The 27747-nt window shown below is 42.8% G+C and overlaps 1 protein-coding gene across 1 annotated transcript; it reads right to left on the reverse strand.

Moving 5' to 3' along the window:
• On the reverse strand, positions 1-27574 carry EPSTI1 (epithelial stromal interaction 1). The gene is made up of 10 exons (XM_087871584.1): positions 27369-27574; positions 21401-21459; positions 20446-20529; positions 18101-18174; positions 15277-15360; positions 13758-13831; positions 9334-9416; positions 7960-8033; positions 1072-1118; positions 1-437 (listed from the first exon to the last, which is right to left on the reverse strand). The coding sequence occupies exons 1-9, from the start codon at positions 27455-27457 to the stop codon at positions 1098-1100; spliced, it is 642 nt and encodes a 213-aa protein (XP_087727710.1). The 5' UTR covers positions 27458-27574; the 3' UTR covers positions 1-437; positions 1072-1097.
• Between the last annotated feature and the right edge of the window lie 173 nt (positions 27575-27747).

Here is a 27747-nt window from a genome sequence, read left to right on the forward strand (position 1 = left end):
CACGATTTCAAATTTTTATTGATGATATTTCAGAACCCTTCCCCAATTTTAGAAACACCCTCCCCCCCTTTCCCCAATTTCCATTAAAATCAGCTTCTCTACATGGGATGAAAAATATTTTCTCCTTCAGCCACACATTATTAAAACAGCGGTGATGGCTTACGGGTTAAAGCAGTAAAATAAGTTACTATTGTCTGTACAGATTAGATTCAGCCTAAGAAAGAAAAGGAAGGTTGAAGCGAGACAGAAAAGGCGGAACGGGGAAAGGACATCAAAACACACACACAGCATCACTGAGCATTTGAAATATTTCTAAAGTGAAAGAGACAATCAGAGGCATGGCCCAGTAAGGAAATGGACCGAGTCAGAAGGGAGAAATTTTTTAAAAAACTGGACTTCCGATTTTCCTCAAGAGAAGCTTCTGTGGGCTTTGAATCCTGTAAAACAAAATCGGAATTAATGTTACACTAAAAATAGCCACAAAAATAACCTCTGTTTGGGGCGTAGTTCCAGTTTTCTAAAGTACCATATTTTTCGGAGTATAAGACCAGTGGTGAAATCCAAATTTTTTTACTACCGGTTCTGTGGGCGTGGCTTGGTGGGAGTGGTGTGGCTTGGTGGCCGTGGCAGGGGAAGGATACTGCAAAATCCCCATTCCCTCCCCACTCTGGGGCCAGCCAAAGGTGGTATTTGCCGGTTCTCCGAACTACTCAAAATTTCCACTACCGGTTCTCCGAACTGTCCTGTGTCCTGTCCTGTCCTGTCCTTTGTCCTTTCCTGTCTCCTCTCCTCTCCTCTCCTTTCCTTTGTCCTGTCCTGTCCTGTCTCCTATCCTATCCTGTCCTGTCTTCTCTCTTGCCCTCTCCTCTCCTGTCCTGTCCTTTGTCCCCTCCCCTTATCCTTATCCTTATCATCCCTGTCCCTATCCCATCCTGAATGAACCTTCTCATCCTGATATCTGGAAATAAATGTCAATTTATTATTAACTATTTCAAAGGTTTTGTTTTTGTTTTTAAATTAACACTGACATGAGTTTAAGGCAAATGTAGCTCCGTTTGACAGAAGACGTACCTTTTCAGATTCAGTATTGTTTTATGTCACTTAAAATAGCCAGGCACCTGTGGAAATAAAAATACTTACTTAATTTGTAAAATTTATTGGCCGCCCATCTTTCCCATGGGATAACTGTATTCCATATCAGGACACTTTAAAATATTTGCTCTGTAGGAAACAGCCCTTTTCAAGATGACATTTAACACTGTAAAACCCCACAAACCAATCGGTTGGAGGTGAACCAATAGTATCCATTAAACGGCATTCAACCCCTTGAAATTAAATCAATCCCATTTGGTCCAGAATTGAATTCCCATGTTACTATTTTATGCCGAAGCTACCTCTGAGGGGAAAAGAAATGCAGCTACAGTAAATTAAAAATTGTTTATGTCACCTTCCCGATTGTAGCAGGCAATTCAATGGAAAACGTTCAATATAAATTCTAAGATATAGGATATGGTTGCCCCGAGAAAGAAGATATTTAGACACATCTGTATTAATTAAATGTATATGTTCCCTTTCTCGCAGTTCAGGGAGACTCTTTGCAATTCTGGGCCTTGACATTTTAGAAAATAAAATAAGAGTAGAGTAGAGTATAGAATAAGAGTAGAATAGAATAGAGTAGAGTATGTATGTATGTATGTATGTATGTATGTATGTATGTATGTATGTATGTATTATTTATTTATTTATTTATTTATTTATTTATTTATTTATTTATTTATTTATTTATTTATTTATTTAAATTTTTATACCGCCCCCTCTCCCGAAGGACTCGAGGCGGTGAACAGCCAAAATTAAAAAACATACAATATAAACATTAAACTACTATAAAAACAAAATTAAATTTATATTGGCTTCCCCCAATTTAAAACCCCTTACCCATAAAATTCACCAATTAAAAGATTTTTAACCCAGCCCGGATTGCTGAAATAAAAAAATCTTCAGAGCCTGGCGGAAGGTCCGGAGGTCCGGGATTAGTCGTAACCCTGGGGGTACCTTATTCCAGAGGTCACTTCCCTGGGGGGTCACTAGTCGACATTGCCTGACCGACGGCACCCTGAGGAGGTCCTCTCTGTGGGAGCGTATTGGCCGGTGGGAGGTTATCGGTGGCAGAAGGTGGTCTCGTAAATAACTGGGCCCTAAGCCATGGAACACTTTGAAGATGAGAACCAATACCTTGAAGCGCACCCGGAAGACCACTGGAAGCCAATGCAGCTCGCGCAGGAGAGGTGTCACGTGGGAGCGCCATGTCGCCCCCATAAGTACCCGCGCGGCTGCATTCTGCATCAGTTGGAGCCTCCGAGTGCTCCTCAAGAGTAAAGTAGCATAGAGTAGAGTAGAGTAGAGTAGAGTAGAGTAGAGTAGAGTAGAATAGAATAGAATAGAATAGAATAGAATAGAATAGAATAGAATAGAATAGAATAGAATAGAATAGAATAGAATTCTTTATTGGCCAAGTGTGATTGGATACACAATTTGAATTTGTCTTCGGTGCATAAGCTCTCAGTGTACATAAAAGCTAGAAGTGATACATCATGATCATAGTCATCACATTCATCATGAATCATAAGATACAATACTTAGCCATAGTAAGTAAGCAATCAAATCATACTCGGAATCGAAATAAAACAATATCAATCGTAATGTACAAGCCCCAAAGTTATAGTCGTAAGTAGAAAAGGAGATAGGTACTAGGAAGGATGAGAAGAATAATAGTAATTCAGCCTTAGGAAATAGTTTGACAGTGTTGTGGGAATTAGTTGCTTAGCAGAGTGATGGCATGGGAGGGGAAAAACTGTCCTTAGTATTAAAGCCACGTCCCTTACTATTGTCATTTCCCATTCGTCGTTGAGAATTTGGGGCGTTTTAGATGTCCGGTGATGAAGAACTTTTTCCGTCAATGGGATCATCATTTTCTTTCAACAACTCCATAATCCCTTGCGGGGTGGAGTTGGGGCAACTAAATGGAGGTCGCAGAGCTTTTAATGGCCGGATGCCCTTCCTGTCGCCAATGCGGAGTTTTGTTCAGCAGATATATTCTCCTTGTGCCCAGAGAGAGAAATATCTGTCTCTACCTAGGATCGAACTCACAGCCTCCGGATTGTGAGGCGAGAGCTCCACCTCTAGGCCAACGCACCACTCTATTCTCTGTCAATGGGACGAGCGAGGATAAAAAAAGGTTCGCTGAAGAACCTCTTACTGTCCCCAGAGCTGATACTTAGGCTCATGCATAATTTATCCTTTCCATTTATACCCTTACTTTTGATTTACTAAGTACTCAAGGTCGTCACGCTCTCAAAAGAAGAAGAAAAGAGGATGGGCCAAACTTCAAAAGAGGGGTTGCAATCATGATTAATACAGCTGGGTGAGGACCACGGCCTGAATCTCTTCCCTGAAAGGACAGAGATCGAATTCCTTTTCTGAGGGAATACCTTTCATCTCTCTTTTATTTATTTTTTCCTTTACTTAAAGGCCTATTTCGCCTAGCTTTCCTAGAGTGGTCTCCCGTTTCCTGGCAAGTCCCCTATTTTTATACTTCTTATCTCTGCAATTACAGGAAGTCCTCGGCTTACAACAGTTCACTTACTGACCAGCGGTGGGTTTCACATTTTGTTACTACTGGTTCGCTGCGCGGGTGTCAACTTGCAAAGCTTTCAAGTTGCCATGAGCAGGAGGCATGGCATGGCCTCCTCCTCCTCCTCCTCCTCCTCCTCCTCCTCCTCCTCCTCCTCCTCCTCCTCCTCCTCCTCCTCCTCCTCCTCCTCCTCCTCCTCCTCTTCTTCTTCTTCTTCTTCTTCTTCTTCTTCTTCTTCTTCTTCTTCTTCTTCTTCTTCTTCTTCTTCTTCCTCCTCCTCCTCCTCCTCCTCCTCCTCCTCCTCCTCCTCCTCCTCCTCCTCCTCCTCCTCCTCCTCCTTCTCCTCTTCCTCCTCCTCCTCCTCCCTATAAAACCAATTCCCTTCTAGGACTGATGATGTTACCTAGTTGGGTCATGAAAAGTCTCCAAGAAAACAACCAAGCTCAGAGAGCAGCGAGGTCCCCACAGAAATGAAGTAGAGCAGGCAGACTACCGTCCTTGACTTACAACCGTTCGTTTAGTTCAACGCCCTGAAAAACGCGACTTATGACCATTTTTTTCACAGTTACCACCTTTGCAGCTTCCCTCTGGTCATGTGATCCAAATTTGGACACTTGGCAACTGGCTCCTATTTATGACTGTCGCAGTCTCCTGGGTCATAAATCATGAGACTTTCTGACGAGCAAAGTCCACGGTGGGAGCCAGATTCACTCAATAACCAGGTTACTAACTTATCAATGACAATAATTCACTTAACAACGATGAGGCACGACACGTCGTCCAACGGGATGAAACTCAGCTAACAAACATCTCCTTTATGTATTTGTAAGCTTGTAAAAGAAGTTAAGTATGTGTATAGAATTAGTAAGTAATCATGTATATTGAAGATATAAGGAACTTATGTTACATTTTGTATGGTGGAGATATCGCCAAGACAGTTCCACCATGTCCAATTTTTTTTTAACAATAAAGGTTTAAAAAAAACAACACATCTTCCTTAACAACAGAAATATTGGGCTCAATTGTGTTTGTTAATTAAGGACTGCTTGTAGACAACTCTACATTTCCCCATCAGAAAAAAGTTTACTTTTGAGTAAATAGGCTCAAAAAAACCCCCTCTTTTTTTTCCTTTTAGGAGAGGATACGAATTCAAGGCTGCAATTTAGATTAAACAATTAGAAGGTGCTGTGAGCAAGCCCAGCTGCTTTTGTATATAAAGACATCACGGAAACATCCATTTTTCGAGAATTACAGGCAAATGGAGATCTTAAAATGATGCTTTTTTTTTTCTTTCTTTTTTCCAAGGAACATCTGAAGGTTTCCCAAAGTGGCCGTCTTTTAAATATTTCATAAACGCCTCTGAACTGAGCCTGCATCGCTTACATAGGAGCAACCTTTTCTGCCTCCGTAGATTAAAAAAAAAAAACATTTTTCCACGATCCTTTTCTGCTCTGGTATAAAGGAGGGAGGATAAAAGCTGTCTGTTCGAGGCAATCTAGAGTCTGCAGCTGACATTTTGGGTTAAAGATAAAAATCCTGATTTTCTTCACGTTCAGAAGTGACGGTTGAATATATATCCATCCGTTTGGATGGCTGGAGGCCCTTAACAGACTCTGAATGCCACTAAGAACCTACTCAGATCCTGCGGTGAATGTCTGTCTGTCTGTCTGTCTGTCTGTCTGTCTGTCTCTCTGTCTCTCTCTCTGTCTCTGTGTGTCTCTGTCTGTGTCTCTGTCTGTCTCTCTCTCTCTGTCTCTCTCTGTGTTTCTCTCTGTCTCTCTGTTTCTCTGTCTGTCTCTGTCTCTCTGTCTGTCTGTCTCTCTCTGTCTCTGTCTCTGTCTCTGTCTCTCTCTGTGTTTCTCTCTGTCTCTCTGTTTCTCTGTCTGTCTCTGTTTCTCTGTCTCTCTCTGTCTGTGTCTCTCTCTGTCTCTCTCTGTGTTTCTCTCTGTCTCTCTGTTTCTCTGTCTGTCTCTGTCTCTCTGTCTCTCTCTCTCTGTCCCTGTGTCTGTGTCTGTGTCTGTCTCTCTCGGTCTCTGTCTCTCTGTTTCTGCCTCTCTGTGTCTCTCTCTGTGTGTGTGTCTCTCTCTCTGTCTCTCTCTGTCTCTCTGTCTCTGTCTCTCTGTTTCTGCCTCTCTGTGTCTCTCTTTCTCTCTCTGTCTCCGTCTCTCTCTGTCTCCCTCTATCTCTCTCTCCGTCTTTCTCTCTCCCTCTCTGTCTCTCCCCTCTCCCTGTCTCCCTCTGTCTCTGTGTCTCTCTCCATCTCTCTCTCTCCCTCTCCCCTCTCCGTCTCTCTCTGCCTCTGTCCATCACTCTGTCTCTGTCTGTCTGTCTGTCTGTCTATCCATCCATCCATCCATCGATCGATCCATCCATCCATCTATAAAATGCATTGTTTTCATTCTTCAGGATTTTGGAAAACGAAGCGGTTACCTCTCCCAGATGTCAGAATGCGAAGCCAGTGTTTTGGAAACATGGATTAAAGGGTCTGTCTGACTACGCTTTTCGAGTTCGCCCAGAAATACATTATTTCCCCTTTAGAAACAGACAAGGGGGAAAGGAATGTTAGTAAAACCTCTTCGAAGATTTTGAGATTGCAAAACCAGATGCAGGACCGATCCCTGAGCTGGGGATTTCATTTTCAGAAGCTGAGCCTCAAGACTAATGTGAAGTTTTAAGTCTTTAGGTAGCTGAATAAAAAAAAACCCTCAAGCTTTCCGTGCGAGAGAGTCAACATAAAATCTATGTTGAGGTTGTCCATTGACAGTCTAAACCAGAAGTCTTCAAACTTGGCAGCTTTAAGACTTGTGGACTTCAACTCCCAGAATTCTCCAGCCAGCATAGCTGCCAAGTTTGGGGACCCCTGGTCAAATGTTGCATCTGGGATGGCCTCCGATTGATGGTTGGGACAATCACAAGAAACAAGGTACAAGACTGACCACAGGAAGTCCTCGACTTACAACAGTCCATTTAGTGACCATCAAAGTTACGACGGCACTGAAAAAAGTGATGAGACCATTTTTTTCACACTTGGGACCGTTGCAGCATCCCCGTGGTCACAGGAACCCATAATCTTCTCTTCTGCTAAATTGGAGGATGGTGAGAAAAACAGAACAAAAAAAAAAAAAAAACCCCAACAACTTTCGTTACACAACTTTGTTCTTCAGGAAGAAAGAAAGGCTTTCAGGGATGCAGCCCAAAAGAGAATTTTGCTCTTGGATGACTTGTTGTTGGGTTTGTTATCGAGGCTGCCATCTTGGACTAGCTCTTTAATTTTTTTTCTTGTTCTTTATTTCATCTTTTTCCCCTAGTCGTCCTTGTTTTTTCTTGGTCATATTGTAAGTTACGAGAGAAAGAGAGAGAGAGATAGAGAGAGGGAGAAGAAGAGAGAGGAAGAGAGAGGGTGAGAGGGACAGAAAGAAAGAAGGAGGGAGGGAGAAGGAGAGAGGAAGGGGAGAGAGGAAGAGAGAGGGAGGGATGGAGGAAGAGGGAAGGAGAGGGAGAAAGAGGAAGAGAGGGGGAGGGGGAGAGAGAAGAAGAGAGGGGGAGGGAGAGGGAAAGAGGGACAGAAGGAAAGAAGGAGGGAGGAAGAAGGAGAGAGGAAGGGGAGAGAGAAAGGGGAGGGAGAGAGGGAGAGAGAGGAAGATAGAGGGAGAGAAGGAGGGAGGGAGAAGGAGAGAGGGAGGAGAGGGAGGGAGAGAGAAAGAGACAGAGAGAGACAGAGAGAAGGAGAGAGGGGGAGAGGGGGAGGAGAGAGGGAAGGAGAGAGAGAGGGATAGGAGGATAGAGGGAGAGAGAGAGAGGGAGAGAGAGAGAAAGAGAGAGAGAGAGACAGGCAGACAGAGAGAGAGAGAGAAGGAGAGGGGAAGAGAGGGGGAGGGAGAGAGAGAGGGATAGGAGGATAGAGGGAGAGAGAGAGAGGGAGAGAGAGAGAGAGAGATTGAGAAAGAGAGAGAATCAGTGTGTTGTCTTATTAGGAAAATGGACAGTATATAAATATAATAAATGATTTAAAAAAAAAAAGTTTTCTAGGAAGTCAATAAAAGCAGTTGGCCGAGAACCCCTGAAATCGCTTAATAGCCACATTCACCCAACAACCGTGTTATTGACTTGACAACTGTAGTGGTTCCCTTAACAGGAAACGTCGTAAAATGGGGGGCAAACCTCCCTTAACCTCTGCCTCGCTTAGCAGTGGAAATCTGGGGCACAACTGTGGTTGTAACTCGAGGACTGCCTGTGGAACAAAAGGAATTCCTGGCTAGCAAGGGGCCAGTTATTCCACATGAATATGACATTTTTCCAGATGTGAAAATAGCGCCTTAATTCTTTACCTTCCTCCGTTGTTCTTCCTTCACCTCCTGTCTTCTTCTTGTCTTTGGGTCCGCTTGGACGCGCAGCTTCTCGCCTGTAGCAAAGGAGAAGGACGCAGAGGTCAGATGTTGAATGAGGACCAGGTGAGCCTTTCCGGTTAAACCATGGATACCTGCTAAAGTTTGCTTAAGTCGCTTCTCTCCTTCCTATCTAAGATACAGGCGGTCCTTGACTTACGACTGCAATGGAGACCAAGATTTTTGCTGCTAAGCGAGACATTGGTTAAGTCTGAGGTTTGTCCCATTTTACGACTTCTCTTGCCACACTTGTTAAGTGAATCAGTGCATTTGCTTAAGTTAGCAGAGACGGTCGTTAGCTCACTTAACAAATGCCTCGCTTAGCAGCAGAAAATTGGGGCTCAATTGTGGTCTTAAGTCAAGGACTACCTGCATTGGAGATTCGAAGGATAGATTCGACACTTAAGCAACATTTTGCAGGTAACCCTTGTTTAAACAGAAAGGCTCACCTGGTCCTTATTCCAGAAGTACCTGTACTGTATATCTTTCCTTTATTTGCTTAAACCTATTTCTAGCTTTCATATTGTCAACTCAGTTTCTTTCGCCTGCAAGAAAAAGGAAGAGAACTACTTCTTCCTTCCTTTCTTTTCCCTTCCTTTCTTTCTTTCTTTCTTTCTTTCTTTCTTTCTTTCTTTCTTTCTTTCTTTCTTTCTTTCTCTTTCTTTCCTTCCTTCCTTCCTTCCCTTTCCTTCTTTCCTTTCCTTCCTTCCTTCTTTCTTTCCTTTTTCCTTCTTTCCTTACTTCCTTTCCTTTTTTCTCTCTCTCTCTCTCTCTCTTTCCCTCTCTTTCCCTCTTCCTTTCTTTCCCTTCCTTCCTTTCCCTTCCTTCCTTCCTTTCCCTTCCTTCCTTTCCCTTCCTTTCTTCCTTTCCCTTCCTTCCTTTCCCTTCCTTCCTTTCCCTTCCTTCCTTCCTTCCTTCCCTTTCCTTCTTTCCTTTCCTTCCTTCCTTTTCTTTTCTTCTTTCCTTCTTTCTTTCCCTCTCTTTCTTTCCTTCTTTCCTTCCTTCCTCTTTCTCTCTTTCTTTCTCTCTTTCTCTCTCTCTCTTTCCCTCTCTCTTTCCCTCTTCCTTTCTTTCCCTTCCTTCCTTTCCCTTCCTTCCTTCCTTCTTTCCCTTCCCTTCCCTTCCCTTCCCTTCCCTTCCCTTCCCTTCCCTTCCCTTCCCTTCCCTTCCCTTCTCTCCTTCCTTCCTTCCTTCCTTCCTTCCTTCCTTCCTTCCTTCCTTCCTTCCTTCCTCCCCTTCCCAAAACATCTTCTTGTGATGTTTCTTTTCTACAATCACTTTGGCTGCTCCCCTATGTTGATATTTATATAAGTTTACCTGCTCTACAGCAACCTCCAGATGGACAGGACGTCGTGCAGGATGGACTTAAGTCTAGCCGGCTTAAGAATTCCGTGGTTTTTCTGCAGGATGAATACAAATAGACTTCAGAGGTCTTCCTTGGGAAAAAAAGTCAAGTCCCTTTATTTATTTGAGCCATGGAATCAAGATTGGTGGTATGAAACGGACAAGAACTAGCAAAGAGCATCGTAGATTGAAAAGGGCAGTCAAGAACATGCTTCAAAGTTTAAAGGCATTTGCTCTCAGCTAGGGGTTAGGTGAGGGGAAGAGACACTTCGAACATGAGTTCCTCCCATCTTTTTTCCTTCATCTACAAATGCATCTGGAGAACTTTGCCCGCAGCTAAAGTTCACAAGACAAAGGAAATATTTTTGAAGCCCCTCAATGTTTCTCATAAGCGAGCAAAACTGGAAAAGCAAACCCCCCCCCTTTTTTTTTCAAGAGGCAACTGGACTTCCTTGTTTCTTCTTTTGAAGACATTTCGCTTCTCACCCAAGAAGCTTCTTCAGCTCTGACTGGATGGTGGGGAAGGGAAGGATTTACAGTCCTTTGCAGACAGCTGGTCATTTGCATCCTTTTAGATGGTCGTTGAGGCCACTTGGAGGCTTATCTGTTTATCTGTCCAAGTGGCCTGAAGGACTCTCAGAAGGGAGTGCTAATGACCGGATGACTGCAAGGAGTATAAATCCTTCCATACAGAATAACAGAGTTGGAAGGGACCTTGGAGGACATCTAGTCCAACCCCCTCCCCACCCACCCAAGCAGGAGACCCTACACCATTTCTGACAGATGGCAGTCCAGTCTCTTCTCGAAAGCCTCCAGTGATGAAGCTCCCACAACTTCTGAAGGCAACTTCTGTCCCAGGGGTTGATTGTAAAACCTCAAGTGTATCTGGTACTTATCTGGATGTTATGAAAAACATCGTCTTTGCAACCAACTATATAATTTTGCTGCAATGAACATTGGGAATCCTAATATTTTACAAAGTTAACCATACAGCTTGTCAGACCGCTATAAATACATGTCTAGTATTTCTTTTGTCTAGCAAAAAGTGCTTGATGTTTTGAGCAGGCTGTTGAAACACAAAACAGATGCTTAACAAGTCACTAATCTGGTTTCCAGCCACTTCGACAGTCATGTTGAAAGCATGACTAATCCTCAGTAATTTACAAACGTAAGCTTGTTTAGTTGTGGCTTAAGGTCGCATGTGAACCCGGCCACTGCGGTGCACAAATCACTATGGTTCCATAAATCTGAGTTTATTCATTTTGTTTCCCCCCATTGGCCAGATCAAGTTTTCAGAACTTGAAATGTGATGCCAAACTTAAAAGTAGTTCTTTCTGCCTTCACGTGGTTTTCTTAAGGTGATTGTCACGAGACCAAATGAGGTATTCATTCTATCAGTGGTGAAATTCAATTTTTTTTACTACCGGTTCTGTGGGCGTGGCTTGGTGGGTGTGGCAGGGGAAAGATATTGCAAAATCCCCATTCCCACCCCACTCTGGGGGCCAGCCAGAGGTGGTATTTGTTGGTTTCTCCAAACTACTCAAAATTTCTGCTACCGGTTCTCCAGAACCTGTCAGAACCTGCTGGATTTCACCCCTGCAGTGTATTCTGTTCAGCTGAAACCAACTTTCGGAAAAATTATAGAAAAAAAATATATAGATATCGGTGTTAACTTTATAAGTGCTGAGCAGAACTGAAATCGATCCAATCAAAGCCAGGAACAGAGTTTTAAAACTCTGGCTTGCTGAATATAGATAATCCTTGACTTATGGCCACAATTGAGCCCCAAATTCCTGTTATTAGGTGAGACGTTTGCTAAGTGAGTTTTGCCCCATTATACGACCTTACTTGCCACGGTTGTTAAGTGAATCATTGAAGTTGTTAAATTAGATAAGTTAAGTCAGTTAAAGCCTTTTAAGTCCCTTTTTTCACTGCTGTTGTAAACGGTCACTAAACGAACTGTCGTAAATTGAGGACTGAACGAGAGCCCAATAAACCCCAGGATGACTTAAATCCGATTTGTGACTCTCAATCCTTATAATGTATTCGTTTCATTATGGTCTAACGGGACAGTTAAACGGCCGAATAGTGGCACAACGAGGCAATTGGGATCAAAATTCAGACGCTCGGCCACTGATTTGCACTTATGACGGTTGTAATGTCCTGAGATCATGTGATCCCCCTTTTGTGATCTTTGGACAATCGAAGTCAAATAGGAAAGAGAGGTTCACTTAACAACCAAGTTACTAATTTTAAAAAAGTGCTGTGTTTCACTTAACAACCGTGGCGAGAAAGGTCGCAAAACGGGGCGAAGTTCATCTAAGCCATGTCTCGCTTAGCCACAGAAATTTTGTGGTCATAAATTGAGGACGAACCGTATCGGATGCTAAAATCTTTCACCCTACGTACAGTTCGCTATTTTCATATTTCCTCGACACTATAGGGCTGGGGGAATCCAATCTTGCACAGTAATGGGGAAAGATCGATGGGAATTTTATGCCCCCCGCTCCCCTTATTTCAGTTCTCATTAACTTTTCCAATCAGCCATTTTTATCGCTGATACTTTTTAACGTTGTTTCGGGGCCATTTTCTTCCTCGTTGGCAGCTTCTGCCATTTCCCGCACCTTCCCTTTTGTTGCTAACTTATTAAGTGTGTTTTGCCGGAAGCAATTTCGGGGCCCGAGGTTTCATTTATGATTTCGAAAAGCGGTTCCCCATAAATCCAGAGTCTAAAGAAATGATGAACTATGAGCCCCTCGTTTTTCTAGACGTCCCGGACTCTGCCCATCTGTGTGGGCAATCTGCTCCGGCTATTTTCAAGCCAGTTTGGAAGTCAGATTAATGGAAACAATTACACCAGCGCCCTTGCTGGCATCCAAACGGCCTTAATTACTGAAGTCAAGAAGGAGGTTTAAAAAAAAACCCAACAACTCCTTGTAGTTTTCTCTTTTGTCTGGTTAAAAACTTGACGTCGATCCAATCGTCAAGAGCGCAGGAGGGGGGGGGGAAGCAGAGATCACAACGACAAGAGCAATTTCACGACGGTTTGGAGAGCAAAGATTACGAGGCTCCAAAGAGAATTTAGGAAAGGCGGGAAAACCCCAACTAACTCTTTACCAACTATGTGATTCATGCTCTCGGTGGGGGGGGGGGTTCATGACTCATAAAAATCAGCCAGCCTGGGAAAATCTCTGTGGGATCACATCATCCACTCCCTGCTTCTCAAAACAAAACCAAACAAACAACCAAAAAAAAAACAGGCTGCCATTTCTTCCCTCCCCCACCCCCCAACCCTAGGAAACCCGGTCTCGTTTCTGTTTAGGTTGCGTTTGTCTTTCTGCGTTTAGTAAGGCTGCTCTAAAGAGGGTTTTGGGGTGGGGGTGGAGATTGCAGACTTCAAAAACCTGGTTTAAATAAATGCAGAATTTAGGACTGAGTCGAGAAACAGAAGGAAGAGGTCCTTGGTGGTCTCTGAGCTTGGTTGTTTCCTTGCAGACGTTTCATTATTATTATTATTTTTATTATTTTTTATTATTAGTCATATTTCTATGCCGCCACTCTCCGAGGACTCTGGGCGGCTTACAACAATCAACAGTATACTAAATAGCATATTGCCCCCTAACAATCTGGGTCCTCATTTTACCCACCTCGGAAGGATGGAAGGCTGAGTCAACCTTGAGCCGGTGAGATTTGATCCGCCGATCTGCTGAACTAGCAGTCAGCTGAAATAGCTGCAGTACTGCACTCTAACCACTGCGCCACCTCAGCTCTTACCCAAACTAGGTGATGTTATCAGGTGATTATCTAAGCTTTGATGTTGTTACCTAGTTTGGTTAATGAAATTTCTGCAAGAAAACAACCGAGCTCAGAGACTACCAAGGACCTCTTCTTCCTCTACTCCACAAACCCTCCTCCCTTCTAGCACTGATGCTATTCTCTAGTTTGGTAATAAAACGCCTGCAAGAAAATATCAAACTCAGATAGCATCAAAGGAATCCATCCTCCTCCTCCTCTCCATAAACCCCATCCTCTTCTGACACTGATGATGTTACCTAGTTGGGTCATGAAACGTCTGCAAGGAAACCTCCAAACTCAGGGAGCACCAAGGACCCCACTTTTCAACCCTGACCCAAAGGTGTTTGTTTTTCAAGAGGTAGACTGGACTGTCTGGTTTTTCTTTGAAGACGTTTCTCATCCAAGGAGCTTCTTGGATGAGAAGCGAAATGTCTTCAAAAAAAACCAGAAAGTCCAGTCTACCTCTTGAAAAAGCACCTTTGGGACAACCTGGATGATGGAGAATCTCCGTAGACATTTCAACCCTGAGCTACAAATAGTCTCTTCTGTTGACTTCCTCTTTGAGACGAAAGCGTTTGCTTTCTTGGATGCCCAAAACTTACGCAGCGTGGTCTTCCCTGAGCATCTGCTGCCTTTGCCATTCTTGCTCCCTTCTTTTTTCTTCAAGTTTATTAGCCTAGGAGAGAAAAGCATCAGGTCAGCCAGAATCAGGGGTGAAATCCAGCAGGTTCTGACAGGTTCTGGAGAACCGGTAGCGGAAATTTTGAGTAGTTCGGAGAACCGGCAAATACCACCTCTGGCTGGCTCCAGAGTGGGGTGGGAATGGGGATTTTGCAGTATCCTTCCCCTGCCACGCCCACCAAGCCACGCCCACCAAGCCACACCCACAGAACCGGTAGTAAAAAAAATTTGGATTTCACCACTGGCCAGAAGCTAAATATAACAAAATGAGCCCCCCCTCAAAATGCAATTGTATTTTTCCTTGGAGCTCTGCAATCTGCCCTAAGAGCCTCTTTTGAGCCTCTTTTTCAGAATGAAAGTTTTTTTAAAAAATTGTATGTCACAGACGAGATCGAGAAAGCTAACCTGTAGTTTAATATTGCATTCCCTTTCCTAGATTTAAAATGTTCATTTCTTCCTTGGACAACGCTGTAAGAAGAAAATTTGCTTTTATCATTTATTACTTATCTTTCCATCCCCAGATTAATGACAAATCATAACTGTAGTTTTTTTTGGGGGGAAAGCAGCTAGGAACATAACATTTTTTTTTAAAGGTGACTTGCTTTTCCTATAGAATAATTTGTTCTTTCAATAACTGTAGTTTGTTAGATGATTTACACCTCATGTCTTCGCTCTACTCCTTCCAAACATCACTGCCAACTCATAGTTTTTAGTTTGACAGAAGAGCAACGTTACTATCTATCTAGGGAATCTTAATTTTTTTTTAAAAAAAATTATTTTGTTAAATTTATTAAATTTGTTGATCACCCATCTCACAAGGTGACAGAAGACTTAATACTACTTGAATTCTTTTTTTAAAATGTATCTTCTGTATTTGCCTTTGAGCCAGGTAATTTTTTAAAAATAAAAAGAGAGTATTTGAACTAAATACAATCAGTCACCTTTAAACCTAAATAGAATACAATTTAATCTTTGAACGGACTTTATCTACTCCTTCGCCTTGATCCCAGATCGTTTCTGGATTGTAGATCCCAATTAGCCCTCAAAGGCGAAGGGGGGTCCCTTCTTTTAAGCCAAGCCAAAACAGTGGTGGTGGCAGGAAGCTCCGCCCACCCGCCTGGACGTCATCATGGACGCTCTGCATATGTGCACCCACGATTTCCGCTACTGATTCGCCTGAACCGGCTGAATACCACTTCTGATCCTGTCAGAGCCGAAGAAGCTTCTTGGATGAGAAGCGAAACATCTTCAAAAGAAAAAACAACCAAGTCCAATTGCCTCCTGAAAAATTTTCGCCTTTCACGGTTAAACATTTCATGTGAATCAGGCCACCAGCATGGCTCCAAAATAATTTATACTGAGAAGATGTCCTATTGCCCAAGTTCGACAATGGCAGCTCACGTCCACACCACGACGTCCACCTCATGGAGTCTACCTTACCTTGACTCTTTGGACGGCTTTCTTTTTCAAAATCTCGGCTTCTTCAGCCTCTCTCCTGTTTCTCTCGTAGTCTTCTTTCTTTAGCTGAAACCAGAAGAAGGGGCACCCTTAAAAACATTGATTTTTTTTTAAGTTCACTTTTGGAAGATGCCGCAGAAGAATGGGACAATTCACCTCCTCTGCAAGTGGGCAGGTTCTCTAATAAACGACAACTCCTTTTTTGCTCAGAGAATACCACTTAACCCATCTCTCACTTAGCAGCATAAATTTTGGGCTCAATTATTGTCGCAGGTCGAGGACTCCCTAGCTCAAGTTAGCCGTTCCACATCATCTTTGTGAATCTAAGTCCCACAGCTTTGTTACCTCCAAGAGACAGACAGAGACAGGTAGTCCTTGAATTATGGCCACAATTGAGCCCAAAACCTACGTTGCTAAGTGAGACATTTGTAAATATTCCATTTTATGACTTGTCTTGCCACATTTGTTGGTTGTTAAATTAGCAACATGGCTGTTAAGTGAATCCGACTTCCCCATTGACGTCGCTGGTCAGAAAGGTCGCAAAAGGGGATCACGTAACCCCGGGACACTGCAACCGTCATAAATGTGAGTCAGCTGTTAAGCATCCAAATGTAAATCAAGTGAGGGGTGTCACAACGGTCATAAGTGTGAAAAACAGTCATAAGTCCCTTTTTATAGTGCTGTTGTAACTTGGAAACAGTGGTGGGATTCAGCTGGTTCAGGCCGGTTCGGGAAAACCGCTTGTTAAATTGCTGTTGTGAGTCAAGGATTACCTGTACTAGAACAACACAGGTTGTGCAGTTTATGCACCATTGACATGATGCCAAAATATGCCGAAATACAATTGAACAAGCGTTTTTCCTAAATTTCTCAAAAATCTTGGAAAAAAAGCAGCCGGGGGCCGAAAAGTACATACTTCGGTCCAGTGAATCACAGCTTATTTCTAAATTGTTGCAACGGTGATCTCATCTGTACCCAGAAGTCATGGGAAGAGAATACACAAAAGACACAAACGTTACATACCCAAAGTTCACACACCGCGCTCAGGTTTTGTTTCAGCCGTTGACCGCAGTTGGTTTAACAAACCACGGTGGCATGATTCACACATGGGTAACCCTCACGGGGGGGGTTGACTGAGCCAAAAGCAAACCACATTTCTTGACGAGGTTGTGCGCTGTGCATGAATCAAATCAGAGAGTGACACCGCACGTGCTCATCCAGAAAGCCGGCTCTTATTCACCCGCCATAAATGCCAATTTTGAATGCTGCAAAAAATGACGCTTCTTATAACACAATTGTGACAAGCTTTGGGAGAAGACAAGAGGCCCAAACAAACCCCACTCCCCACTACCACTGATGATGTTACCTAGTTGGGTAATGAAATGTCTACGAGAGGACAACCAAGCTCAGAGAGCGAGGACCCCACCGTGTTAAGAAAGGAAGACTATCCAAAAATAAAATTCAGCTCAAGTGTGTTCTTGTCATGGGAAGGACAGCAGTTTGTGAGTGTCGTATACAGGTTTCTGGTTTTAGTAAAGAGAAGATTTATTTGTCTCAAATTTTGGGAATTGTCTATAGGTCTACATGTTTCATTTTGTTCTGACCTAGGCTTCCTGAGTCAGTTTTAGTCCCAAAAACCGCTTTTATTGCAACAGTTGTGAATTCTGTTCATTCACAGATGAGTCCCAAATAGTTGTAAAGAGTCCTTTGGGAGATGTCCTTCAGAATCATCACCCATCTTTATCTCCCTTGACATGCTGCCGAAGACCTAATTGGCAAAGCCACACGGAGTCCAGAATCAAACAGAGCTTCAGGCTTTAAACTGAACTGAATTAACAACGTTGCTTCCTGCAAAGGCCCACATGACTTTACTTCTCTTTTAAGTCTTATGGGAGGGGGAAATCATCTCCAAGCCCTACTCCTGAGTCGTCCCTTTTGCTTTAATTGTTCTTGCCTTTTGGCAGCTCTGCGCATGCATGGACTGGGAACAGGCTCCCCTATTCCTCTGCCTCGCTGAGATCCGACTCTGGAAGTTTCGGAGGCAGTATGTACCTCCCAGATGGCCCTTTCTCTGCCTCCGACACAGAGCCCTTGTCCGAGCCTCCCCCAGACTCCCGGACTGGCCCATGGTCCTCCCCAACTTCCTCACTCTCCGACTCTGTTGCCAGCTCTGCAGGCTGCTGGTGGACCACAACAGATTTGTACAAATTAACATGGAGGAGAACAGGGGTGTCCACAGAACATAGCAAAAAAAGTTGATGGCTGCAGAGGTGCCATCAAACTTCCAGATGTTTTTCTACACATGTTGCGTGTCCTTCTTGACTTTTGAACCACCCTTTCTGAACATTACAGCGGAGAAGAGGGGAAAAGATTAGAATTATCCTATCAAGGCTAAAACAATATACAGTATTTGTTTGTTTAAATGGTCGGAATCTTTTTTTTTAAAAAAAAAGCAGCTTTGCAAAAAAATGTGTTTTAATCCAAACAGATTAGCTAGAGGAAAACTCTTTGATTGTGGCAAGCAAAAGAACAAAATTGATGGACATATAATATTGTTAGGTTGTGGGGGGGAAATCCAGATGTTTTCGTTTCCCGTTCCTTTAAAAAAAAAACCACAACCTTATAGTTTCTGAGCCTGGGGTAAACTCATAAACTTTACAAAGCGAAGTGCAATTTGATGTTTGCTCTTTGCTCCAATCTGGAATATTTTTTTCCCTCCCTGCGTATGGAAAGGTTAAGTTAGACAACATATTTCTCTTCTTGTTCCGTGCAACGAATGAGAGGCGACAGCTACATTTCAACTGACCTTTTGCTGGTATTTTGATTGGATGTACTCAAATTGCTGTTTTTCCCTGACTTCAGCCTCGGTGGCTCTTCCTCCTGTAAATACGACGTGAGATATTAAAACAGCAGCAACGCGGAAGTCACCCTAAATAAAGATTTAAAACAGCCAATATTCACAGACACATTAAATTGATACCCAAGCTTATCAAAATAAACACACACACCCAAAAATTTTTACTACTGGTTCTGTGGGTGTGGCTTGATGGGCATGGCATGGATTGGCGGGCGTGGCATGGTGGGCATGGCAGGGGAAGGATACTGTAAAATCTCCATTCCCTCCCCATTCCAGGGGAAGGTTACTGCAAAATCCCCATTCCTTCCCCACTCCTGCGGAAAAGATATTGCAAAATCTCCATTCCCTCCCCAATCCTGGGGAAGGTTACTGCAAAAATCCCCATTTCCTCCCGATCAGCTGGGACTCGGGAGGCAGAGAATAGATGGGGGCGGGGCCAGTCAGAATTTTTACTACCAGTTCTGTGGGTGTGGCTTGATGGGCATAGCATGACTTGGTGGGCGTGGCTTGGTGGACATGGCAGGGGAAGGATACTGTAAAATCTCCATTCCCTCCCCATTCCAGGGGAAGGTTACTACAAAATCCCCACTCCTGGGGGAAGGATACTGCAAAATCCCCATTTCCTCCTGATCAGCTGGGATTGGGAGGCAGAGAATAGATGGGAGCGGGGCCAGTCAGAATTTTTACTACGGGTTCTCCGAACTACTCAAAATTTCCGCAACCGGTTCTCCAGAACTGGTCAGAACCTGCTGAAACCCACCTCTGACACACACACAAAATAATGAGGGTCAAATCTGAGGCAGAGATCTGCACCGGGCTTTAAAAAATTGCAAGTTCCACATGCATTGCAATGTTGCAGAACTCAGAATGTAGACACCCAGGAGTAGGACCCAACCCGAACCGGCTGAATCCCACCACTGCCCACAGCCCATTTACAATGAAACCAGGGTCAGGTTTTTAATGGCTGATGAACTCAATCCTTAAAAAATTGAATTATTTTCTTCCAGATGTGCCTTTCTAGCAAGGCAACCATGTTTCTAGGTTTGCTTTGCTCTCATTTAAACTTAAATTTAAACATCTAAACTTGTTGGAAGTGCAAACAGGCACAGGGTACTTTCTTCCACGTCTGGTGGCTTTGCCCAAAAATTAGGAAGTATTGGGAAGAAGTAAGAATTTGGCTAATAGAAATAACATTGGAAAAAATAGAACTTAAACCAGAGATTTTCCTATTAGGGATGATTAAAGAAAACTATAGGAAAGAAATAAAGTATTTAATATTACACATAGTCACTGCAGCCAGATTGGCGCTCACCCAATATTGGAAAACTGACCAACTGCCAACAGATCCATTGATAATCCAAAATATCTATAATTGCACGGAAATGGACAAACTAACATTTGAAATGGACAAGGTAGACTCAAAATGTTATATAGTGTGGAATAGGTGGTATGATTGGATAATTCGCAGAAATGAGAGTAAATGAAAAATTTTGTATGATAATAATAATTAACAAATATGCACCGTTAATAAGATAATGGACGTATGACCAAAGTCACTTTTTCTTTTTATGTATTGTCATTTGTATTAATATATATGTATCTTGTATATACATAGTATAGTATTTTACTTTTATATGTTTAATAAAGTTTTGTTTTAAAAAACAAACAAAAACAAAGAAATCCTTCGGTAGTTTTGTCTTTATTCTGTTGTACCCGTTTTATATCTGATATTTCTTCTATCACTCGATTTTATAGATTTACTGTTTCATTGTTATTGCATTCTAATTTTGGGGCATTCCAATGTTACGATCTGGGGTTACCGTAAAAGCATCTGCTTACTTACTTCATAATTTCCTACCATTTCAAAGCAATCTTAACTTTAACAACTTGACTTGATCGATCCTGAATTAGTACTGAATTTCCATAAATATATATATATTTTTTAAAAAAATTATACTGCTATTTTTCAGGACATCCTTCTTAAAAAAAGAGAGAGAGAGATTTTTAACGTTCCACTTTCATCGGATTCCACAGATCGTTTTGCAAACTCTTCGAACATTTTATTCCACAGATGTATCAAAATGCAAACCTCATTAACCAGAGTTAAAAGGGAAGGCAGGAAAAAAAAAAGACTAGTAAACTTTCTTAAAATAACACTGTTTCTCTTCCATTTCCAACAACCGATCTGCAAAATACAGTCTGAATTTTTCAGGATTCAATAAAAAAAAAAAAAATCAACACAATGCACCTCCATGTGGAAACTTTCATCTCTCGTTCATTTCCTCCCGACTTACCTAATTTCTGAGGTTTCAAGCTGATTGGGCCTGGTTTTTGCCGGGCCTTCCATTTTGTCCAATTTTCTAGCTCTTTATTAGCAACTGAAACACAACAGAAGTAAAACAGAACTCAGTAGAAATCCTGAAATATATACATACAAGACTTAGGTAAAGATAAAGGTTCCCCTCGCACATATATGTGCTAGCCATTCCCGACTCTAGGGGGCGGTGCTCATCTCCGTTTCGAAGCCGAAGAGCCAGCGCTGTCCAAGACGTCTCCGTGGTCATGTGGCCGGCATGACTAAATGCCAAAGGAACATGGAATGCTGTTCCCTTCCCACCAAAGGTGGTCCCTATTTTTCTACTTGCATTTTTTACGTGCTTTCGAACTGCTAGGTTGGCAGAAGCTGGGACAAGTAACGGGAGCTCACCCCGTTATGCGGCACTAGGGATTCGAACCGCCGAACCACCGACCTTTCGATCTCTTTTTTTCATTGGAGATCTTCTAGCAATGGGGAGGGGTGTGTTGGCTCAGCAATTAAAGACGCTGAGCTGGAAAGCTGGAAAGCTGACAGCTAAGGTTTGAGACCCAAGCGCCATGCAATGGGTGAGCTCCCGTTCTTGCCTTACAGCTTCTGTCCACCTAGCAGTTCGAAAGCATGCAAATGCGAGTAGATAAATAGGTACCACTTTGATGGGAAGGTAACAGTGATTTGTGCGCCTTTGGCATATAGCCATGATGGCCACATGACCATGGAAATTATCTTTGGACAATGCCAGCTCCCTTGGCCAAGAAACAAAGATCAGCACTTCCGTCTAGAGTCAGACACGACTGGATAGGGGAAACTTTACTGTTTTTACTTTCTAGCAACCGAGGAATATTAAATATACGGCAAACCTCTTCGTATGGTCAGACAAAAACCTACAACTGTGTCAGGCTTGGTTAACAAACTACCCAACCCAACCAACTTACTTCTTTGCAACTCTTTCCTCTTTGCTGGATTCGGAGGGATGACAAAGTAGGCGCCCGAACTAGAGACAAAACAAAAGAGTCACACATTCAGGAGGGGGAGGACTGTGGGGTCCTTGGTGCTCTCTGAGCTTGGTGGTTTTCTTGCAGATGTTTCATGACCCAGCTAGATAACATCATCAGTGCTAGTCAGTAACACTGACGATGCTACCTAGTTACAGCAGCTTCTTACTCCAATATCGTATATAGCATCTAAAAGTGCCTCACATTCTAACATACAATTTGAAGGCAGACTAGGAAGTCTAAGAGATGCCTGATTGCTCTCTATTTTTGTGTCTCAGCGCTGGAATACAAAGATAAACAGAGGAAACCCAACTCCCTTCTAGCACTGATGATGTTACCTAGTTGGTTCATGAAACGTCTGGAAGAAAACAGGCAAGCTCAGAGAACACCAAGGACTCAACAGTCTTCCTACTCTTCCTCTTCCTCTTCCTCCTCCTCACTCCATACCCCCTCCCTTCTAGCACTGATAATGTTACCTAGTTGGGTAATGAAACATCTGCAAGAAAACAAGCAAACTCAGAGAGCATAGAGGACCCCATAATGGTATTCATACTACTAGACGCCAACACTGCAGAGCAAATGCTTACAACAGGTTTTTCTGCAGGCTGTTTTAGGTTCCCAAACTAACACAAGCCATCATCCCTCTCACTTCAACACCATCACACTTGGCTCTTGCACGCTCTCTCTCTACTCATTTTTATAGCCAACAACTGCTGGTCTTCAGAGGACAGGGGCACCAACAGGTTGAGCGCTGGCCATTTTGCAGGCAGCCGGTCCTTTCACAGACCCCTTTTTGAGTCAATAGCTCCCCAAAAGTGTTTATGGAGGTTCTCAGTCTCCCAGGTCATCATACTTGTCTCAAAGGTGTTTTTCAAGAGATGAAGCTTCTTGGATGAGAAGCAAACATCTTCTTGTTGTTCCTCAGCCCAGGTGTCTTTTGAAGAGACCCCTTTGAGACACAAGGTGTCACTTACTGCTCTTGTGGACTCTCCACATCTGGCTCTCTGTAGCCTTCTTGGGGTGAGCACCCCAGTCCTGCTCTCCTGTAGACTTCTTGGGGGGAGCACCCCAGTCCTGCTCTTCTGCAGCCTTCTTGGGGTGAGCACCCCAGCCCTGCTCTTCTGTAGCCTTCTTGGGGTGAGCACCCCAGCCCTGCTCTCCTGCAGCAGCCCATATCTCCACAATCCATGGTTCTTGGGTGGAAGGACACACCTGCTTTCTGCTGAGCCTTGCCTGTTGCTCAGAGGGACACCTCTGCCTTCCTTCTCCCAACACACCTGCATTGGCGTTTGCAGAAGAAACTCCTTTTCTAGGATTGGTTCTGCTTTGAACTCCCTGCCGGGTTTGCTCTTAAAGAGGAAGAGGACTCAAGAAAGGAGTACGTTTCTAGTTCAGAGTTGACTTGAAATGAGGGGTCCTTGGTGCTTTTTCAATCAGATTAGAGCTGGAAGGGACTTTGGAGGTCTTCTAGTCCAACCCCCTACTCAAACAGGAGACCCTAGATTGAGTGACCGTCCATTCTCTTCTTAAATACTTCCAGTGATGGATCACCCACAACTTCTGGTGGCAAGCTGTTCCACTGGTTGATTGTCCTCAATGTTAGGAAGTTTCTCCTTAATTCCAGGTTGCTTCTCTCCTTGATTAGTTTCCATCCCTTGTTTCTTGTCCTGCCTTCTGGGGTTTGGAAAAATAAGTTGAACCCCCCCCCTCTTTGTGGCAGTCCCTTAAATGGAAAACTGCTACCATGTCAGCCGTAATTCTTCTTTTCTTTAGACTAGCCAAACCTAAATCCTGCAACCGTTCTTCGTATGTTTTTGCCTCCAGCCCTTTAATCATCCTAGTTGTTCTTCCCCATCACTTTTCCCAAAGTTTCAACATCTTTTTTGTAATGTGGTGACCAAAATTGGATGCAGCCCCTCAAATACTGGAAGACTGCTATCATGTCCCCCCTACTCCTTCTTTTCTCTAGAGTAGCCAAACCCAGTTCCTGCAACCGTTTGTCATACGTTTTAGTCTCCAAGCCTTTAATCATCCTAGTTGCTCAAAGTTGATTGTCTTTGAGCTTTGTTATCTATGTTAGCAGACGGTTCATGACTCAAACTACGTAACACCATCGCTGCTAGAATGGATAATATGACCTACTTTGGGGTAACAAAACATCTGCAAGAAAACCGCCAAGCTCAGAGAGCACCAAGGACCCCACACCCTTCTTCCTCCCCTTTCCCTCCTCTCCAGGGGTGAAATCCAGCAGGTTCTGACAGGTTCTGGAGAACTGATAGTAGAAATTTTGAGCAGTTCGGAGAACCGGCAAATACCAACTCTGGCTGGCCCCAGAATGGGCTGGGAATGGGGATTTTGCAATATCCTTCCCCCAGGAGTGGGGAGGGAATGGGGATTTTGCAATATCCTTCCCCTGGAGTGGAGTGGAAATGGAGATTTTGCAATATCCTTCCCCTAGGAGTGGGGAGGGAATGGGGATTTTGCAATATCCTTCCCCTAGGAGTGGGGTGGGAATGGAGATTTTGCAGTATCCTTCCCCTGCCACGCCCACCAAGTCACACCACGCCCACCAAGCCACACCCATAGAACCGGTAGTAAAAAAAAATTGGATTTCACTACTGCTCCTCCTTGTAAACCCAATTCCCTCCTAACACTGATGATGTTCCCTAGTTGGCTTAGGAAACACCTAAAAGAAAACCACCAAGCTCAGAGACCACCAAGGGCCCCCTCTGGAAGAGGAAACTTTTCCCCAGGAGTGTGTTGCATTGCTCCTTAAAATACCCAGATAAAAAGGAATGTGACAGTTTAGTCCGGATTTTATTTATTTATTATTATTTCATATTTTCTTCCTTGGATTTCCTTTTGCCAAACTCAGTTTATGCCGTATTTATTTTGGGGGGGCTGGAAGGGAGTGAGAGAGACTCAAGTCATCCTGCGTCATTAAATGTTTTTCCCCTATTATTTTTTTGGCCAGGTCTGAGGGAGTCTCAAGGCGTGGAAAACGTGGTTCAGTTCTCCTTCTCCTCGGAGAGCAATCAGGATAATAAATGGGAGACCGAGGCGAGGAAGGGGGGGAGCAGAGATTGGCAAGCAGGGACTGCTAATTTCACACTGGTTAGGTCTCGGTTGGAAGCCAGCATATTGCATCAGTGAAGGTTTTAAACTAGGATCTCCGAGCCCTGGTCCTCCCTTAGCTCCAGAAGCCACCTTGGGTAGCTTTAGCACAGTCCCACTCTCTCAAAAGCAAAAGGCAGGATGGTGCAATGGTGAGGGTGCTGGTTTATATCAATCAAGCAGAATAGAACTGGACGGGGGACCTTGGTGGTCTTCTAGTCCAGCCCCATGCTCAAAACCTCCATTGATGGAGCACCTACAACTTCTGGAGGCAAGTAGTTCCGCTGGTTAATTGTTCTCACTGTTAGGAAGTTTCTCCTTAATTCCAGGTTGCTTCTCTCCTTGATTAGTTTCCATTCATTGTTTCTTGTCTTTCCTTCTGGTTCTTTGGAGAATAATTTGACACCTTCTTCTTTGTGGCAGCCCCTCAAATATCAAATAATAATAATAATAATAATAATAATAATAATAATAATAATAATAATCAGTTTACATCCTCCGACGATACCTTAACAGTTCCTAGGTCCTTGGTTAGGACTCGAGCTGCTGAGCTATTAACCAGCCTCAAAGGCTGTGAATCTCACTAAAGATTAACCAATATTATTATTATTATTATTATTATTATTATTATTATTATTATTATTATTATTATTATTTTTCTATACCACCCTTCTCCTGAAGGATTCAGGGCGGTGTACAGCTTGATTAAAAGCACAAAGACAAACAAAATTTAAAAATTATTAAAATTATTAAACAATTGGCTCAATTTTAAAACCCCCAAATTTAAAATCCCACGTTTAAAACCAATTAAAATCTTTATATTGATAGCCCGGCCTGGCGGAACAACAAGGTTTTGAGGGCACATATCACCCCTAGTCCTTCTTTTCTCTAGACTAGCCATCCCCAAATCCTGCAACCGTTCTTGATATGTTTTAGTCTCCAGAACTTTAATGTAATATGCGGGGAGACACAGCCAAAGTAAAAAGTTGGACCAGGTACCCCATCTCTGCTCAGATTTCACAGTGCTGAAATAATCAACAGTTATAATCATCTGGCCGAAAATATGACATTTCTCTCTCCTGTAACATAACCAGTAGCGCTTGACTTATGGCCACAATTGAACCCCCACATTTGTGTTGCTAAGCAAGACAGCTGTTAAGTGAATTTTGCCCCCATTTTATGACCTTTCTTGCCAGAGTTATTAAGCAAATCACTGCAGCTGGTAAATTGTAAAGTGAATCTGGCTTCCGCATGGACTTTGCTGGGCAAAAGTTTGCAAAAGGGAATCGCATGACCTTGGGAGACTGCAACCGTCCTAAGTACATGCCAGTTGCCAAGCATTCGAATTTTGATCACGTGACTGAGGGGATGCTGCAATGTTTCTAAGTGTGAAAAATGGTCCTAAGCCACTTTTTACTGCTGCTTTAACTTCAAATGGTCACTAAAGAAATCGTTGTAAGTTAAGGACCTGCTTGTATAATTTATTTGGCAGCATTGAAGCTTCCGGCCTAATATGGCTTCCAAGGCTGACGGGGGTTTTCTGGAACGCTGACATTATTATTATTAAACACACACAGAGAGTTCAGGATCTGTGTTTCCTTTTTAATTTGCATCAGCAAGCTGATGAGGCTGGCTTGCTGGCGAATATATCAAACAAATACACCGAAATATTTTAATTTTGTTGAGGGAAATTCATACTCTCTCAACAGCAAGCTGCATTGGCAAAGCACTCAACAAAATAGCTGATTATTTTCCCATTTGGCAGCCAACACGCTCTTCATTTTATTTCATGTCTTGTAACTTTTGGTCAGCTTCCCTTTAAAATATTTTTCCTTCCTGTGCTTGTTGGTGTGAATACATGAACCCTCCCAACATAATGAATAGGAAGGATCATAGAGAGAGGAAACATTAAGTAATATTTCTACAGAGAATAGAATAGAATAGAATAGAATAGAATAGAATAGAATAGAATAGAATAGAATAGAATAGAATAGAATTCTTTGTTGGCCAAGTGTGATTGGACACACAAGGAATTTGTCTTTGGTGCATACGCTCTCTGTACATAAAAGACAAGATACATTCGTTAAGAATCATAAAGTACAACACTTAATGATAGTCATAGATATAGAATAGAATAGAATAGAATAGAATAGAATAGAATAGAATAGAATAGAATAGAATAGAATAGAATAGAATAGAATTCTTTGTTGGCCAAGTGTGATTGGGCACACAAGGAATTTGTCTTTGGTGCATATGCTCTCAGTGTACATAAAAGACAAGATACGTTCGTCAAGAATCATAAGGTACAACACTTAATGATAGTCATAGGGTACAAATGATACAAGCAACAAAATTTCAGTCATGCAGTCATAAGTGGGAGGAGATGGGTGGTGGGAACGATGGGAAGATTAATAGTAATGCAGACTTAGTAAATAGTTTGACAGTGTTGAGGGAATTATTTGTTTAGCAGAGTGAAGGCGTTCGGGAAAAAAAGAGGAAATTTTAAAGAAGAGATTGGACAACTATTTCTCTGAAATGTTAAGAGGGTTTCCTGCTTGAGTAGGGGGTTGGACTAGAAGACCTCCAAGGTCCCTTCTCACTCTGTTATTCTGTATGTTCTGATATAGCCATAAGGGTTACAATGTCCTAATTTACAAAAAAAATGAGTATATCATATCAGTTTTGCTCAGAGGGTGACAAATTTGTTTATTTTTTATCAAAATCTGCAGGACACATAAATTGGTTTCAAATTCTTTTGGGAGGTTGCCCTGAGCTATTGGAAAGGAAAACTCACCCAGTCCTCTGAATTTTCTTTGAATTTTCAGTTTGCTTCACCTCTTGAATCAACGGCAGTAGCAAATCTGGAGGCTTTGGAACGGACATCCGTTTGCCCCTATAAATACCAGTATTCAAAATCCAAGGGGCTGCTGGTGCCACAACCAGGCGGCATCTCCCTTCAAACTGCCACCTTTTTTCTAACGGTTGAATTTCCCAATGCCAACATTCTGTTTAGAACAGCATGGCTGGCTGGGGAATTCTGGGTGTTGAAGTCCACACATCTTAAAAGTCGCCAAAATGGAGAAACATTGGAGTAGAAGTTTCAAAAGAGTTTTAAAAAACAAAGAGCCTGTAGTACAGTGGACTAAAGCACTGTTATTAACATCTGCTGCTTG

This window comes from Pantherophis guttatus, chromosome 5 (genome assembly GCF_059756535.1).
Source record: "Pantherophis guttatus breed Tessera chromosome 5, ASM5975653v1, whole genome shotgun sequence".
Classification (NCBI taxonomy): Eukaryota; Metazoa; Chordata; class Lepidosauria; order Squamata; family Colubridae; genus Pantherophis; species Pantherophis guttatus.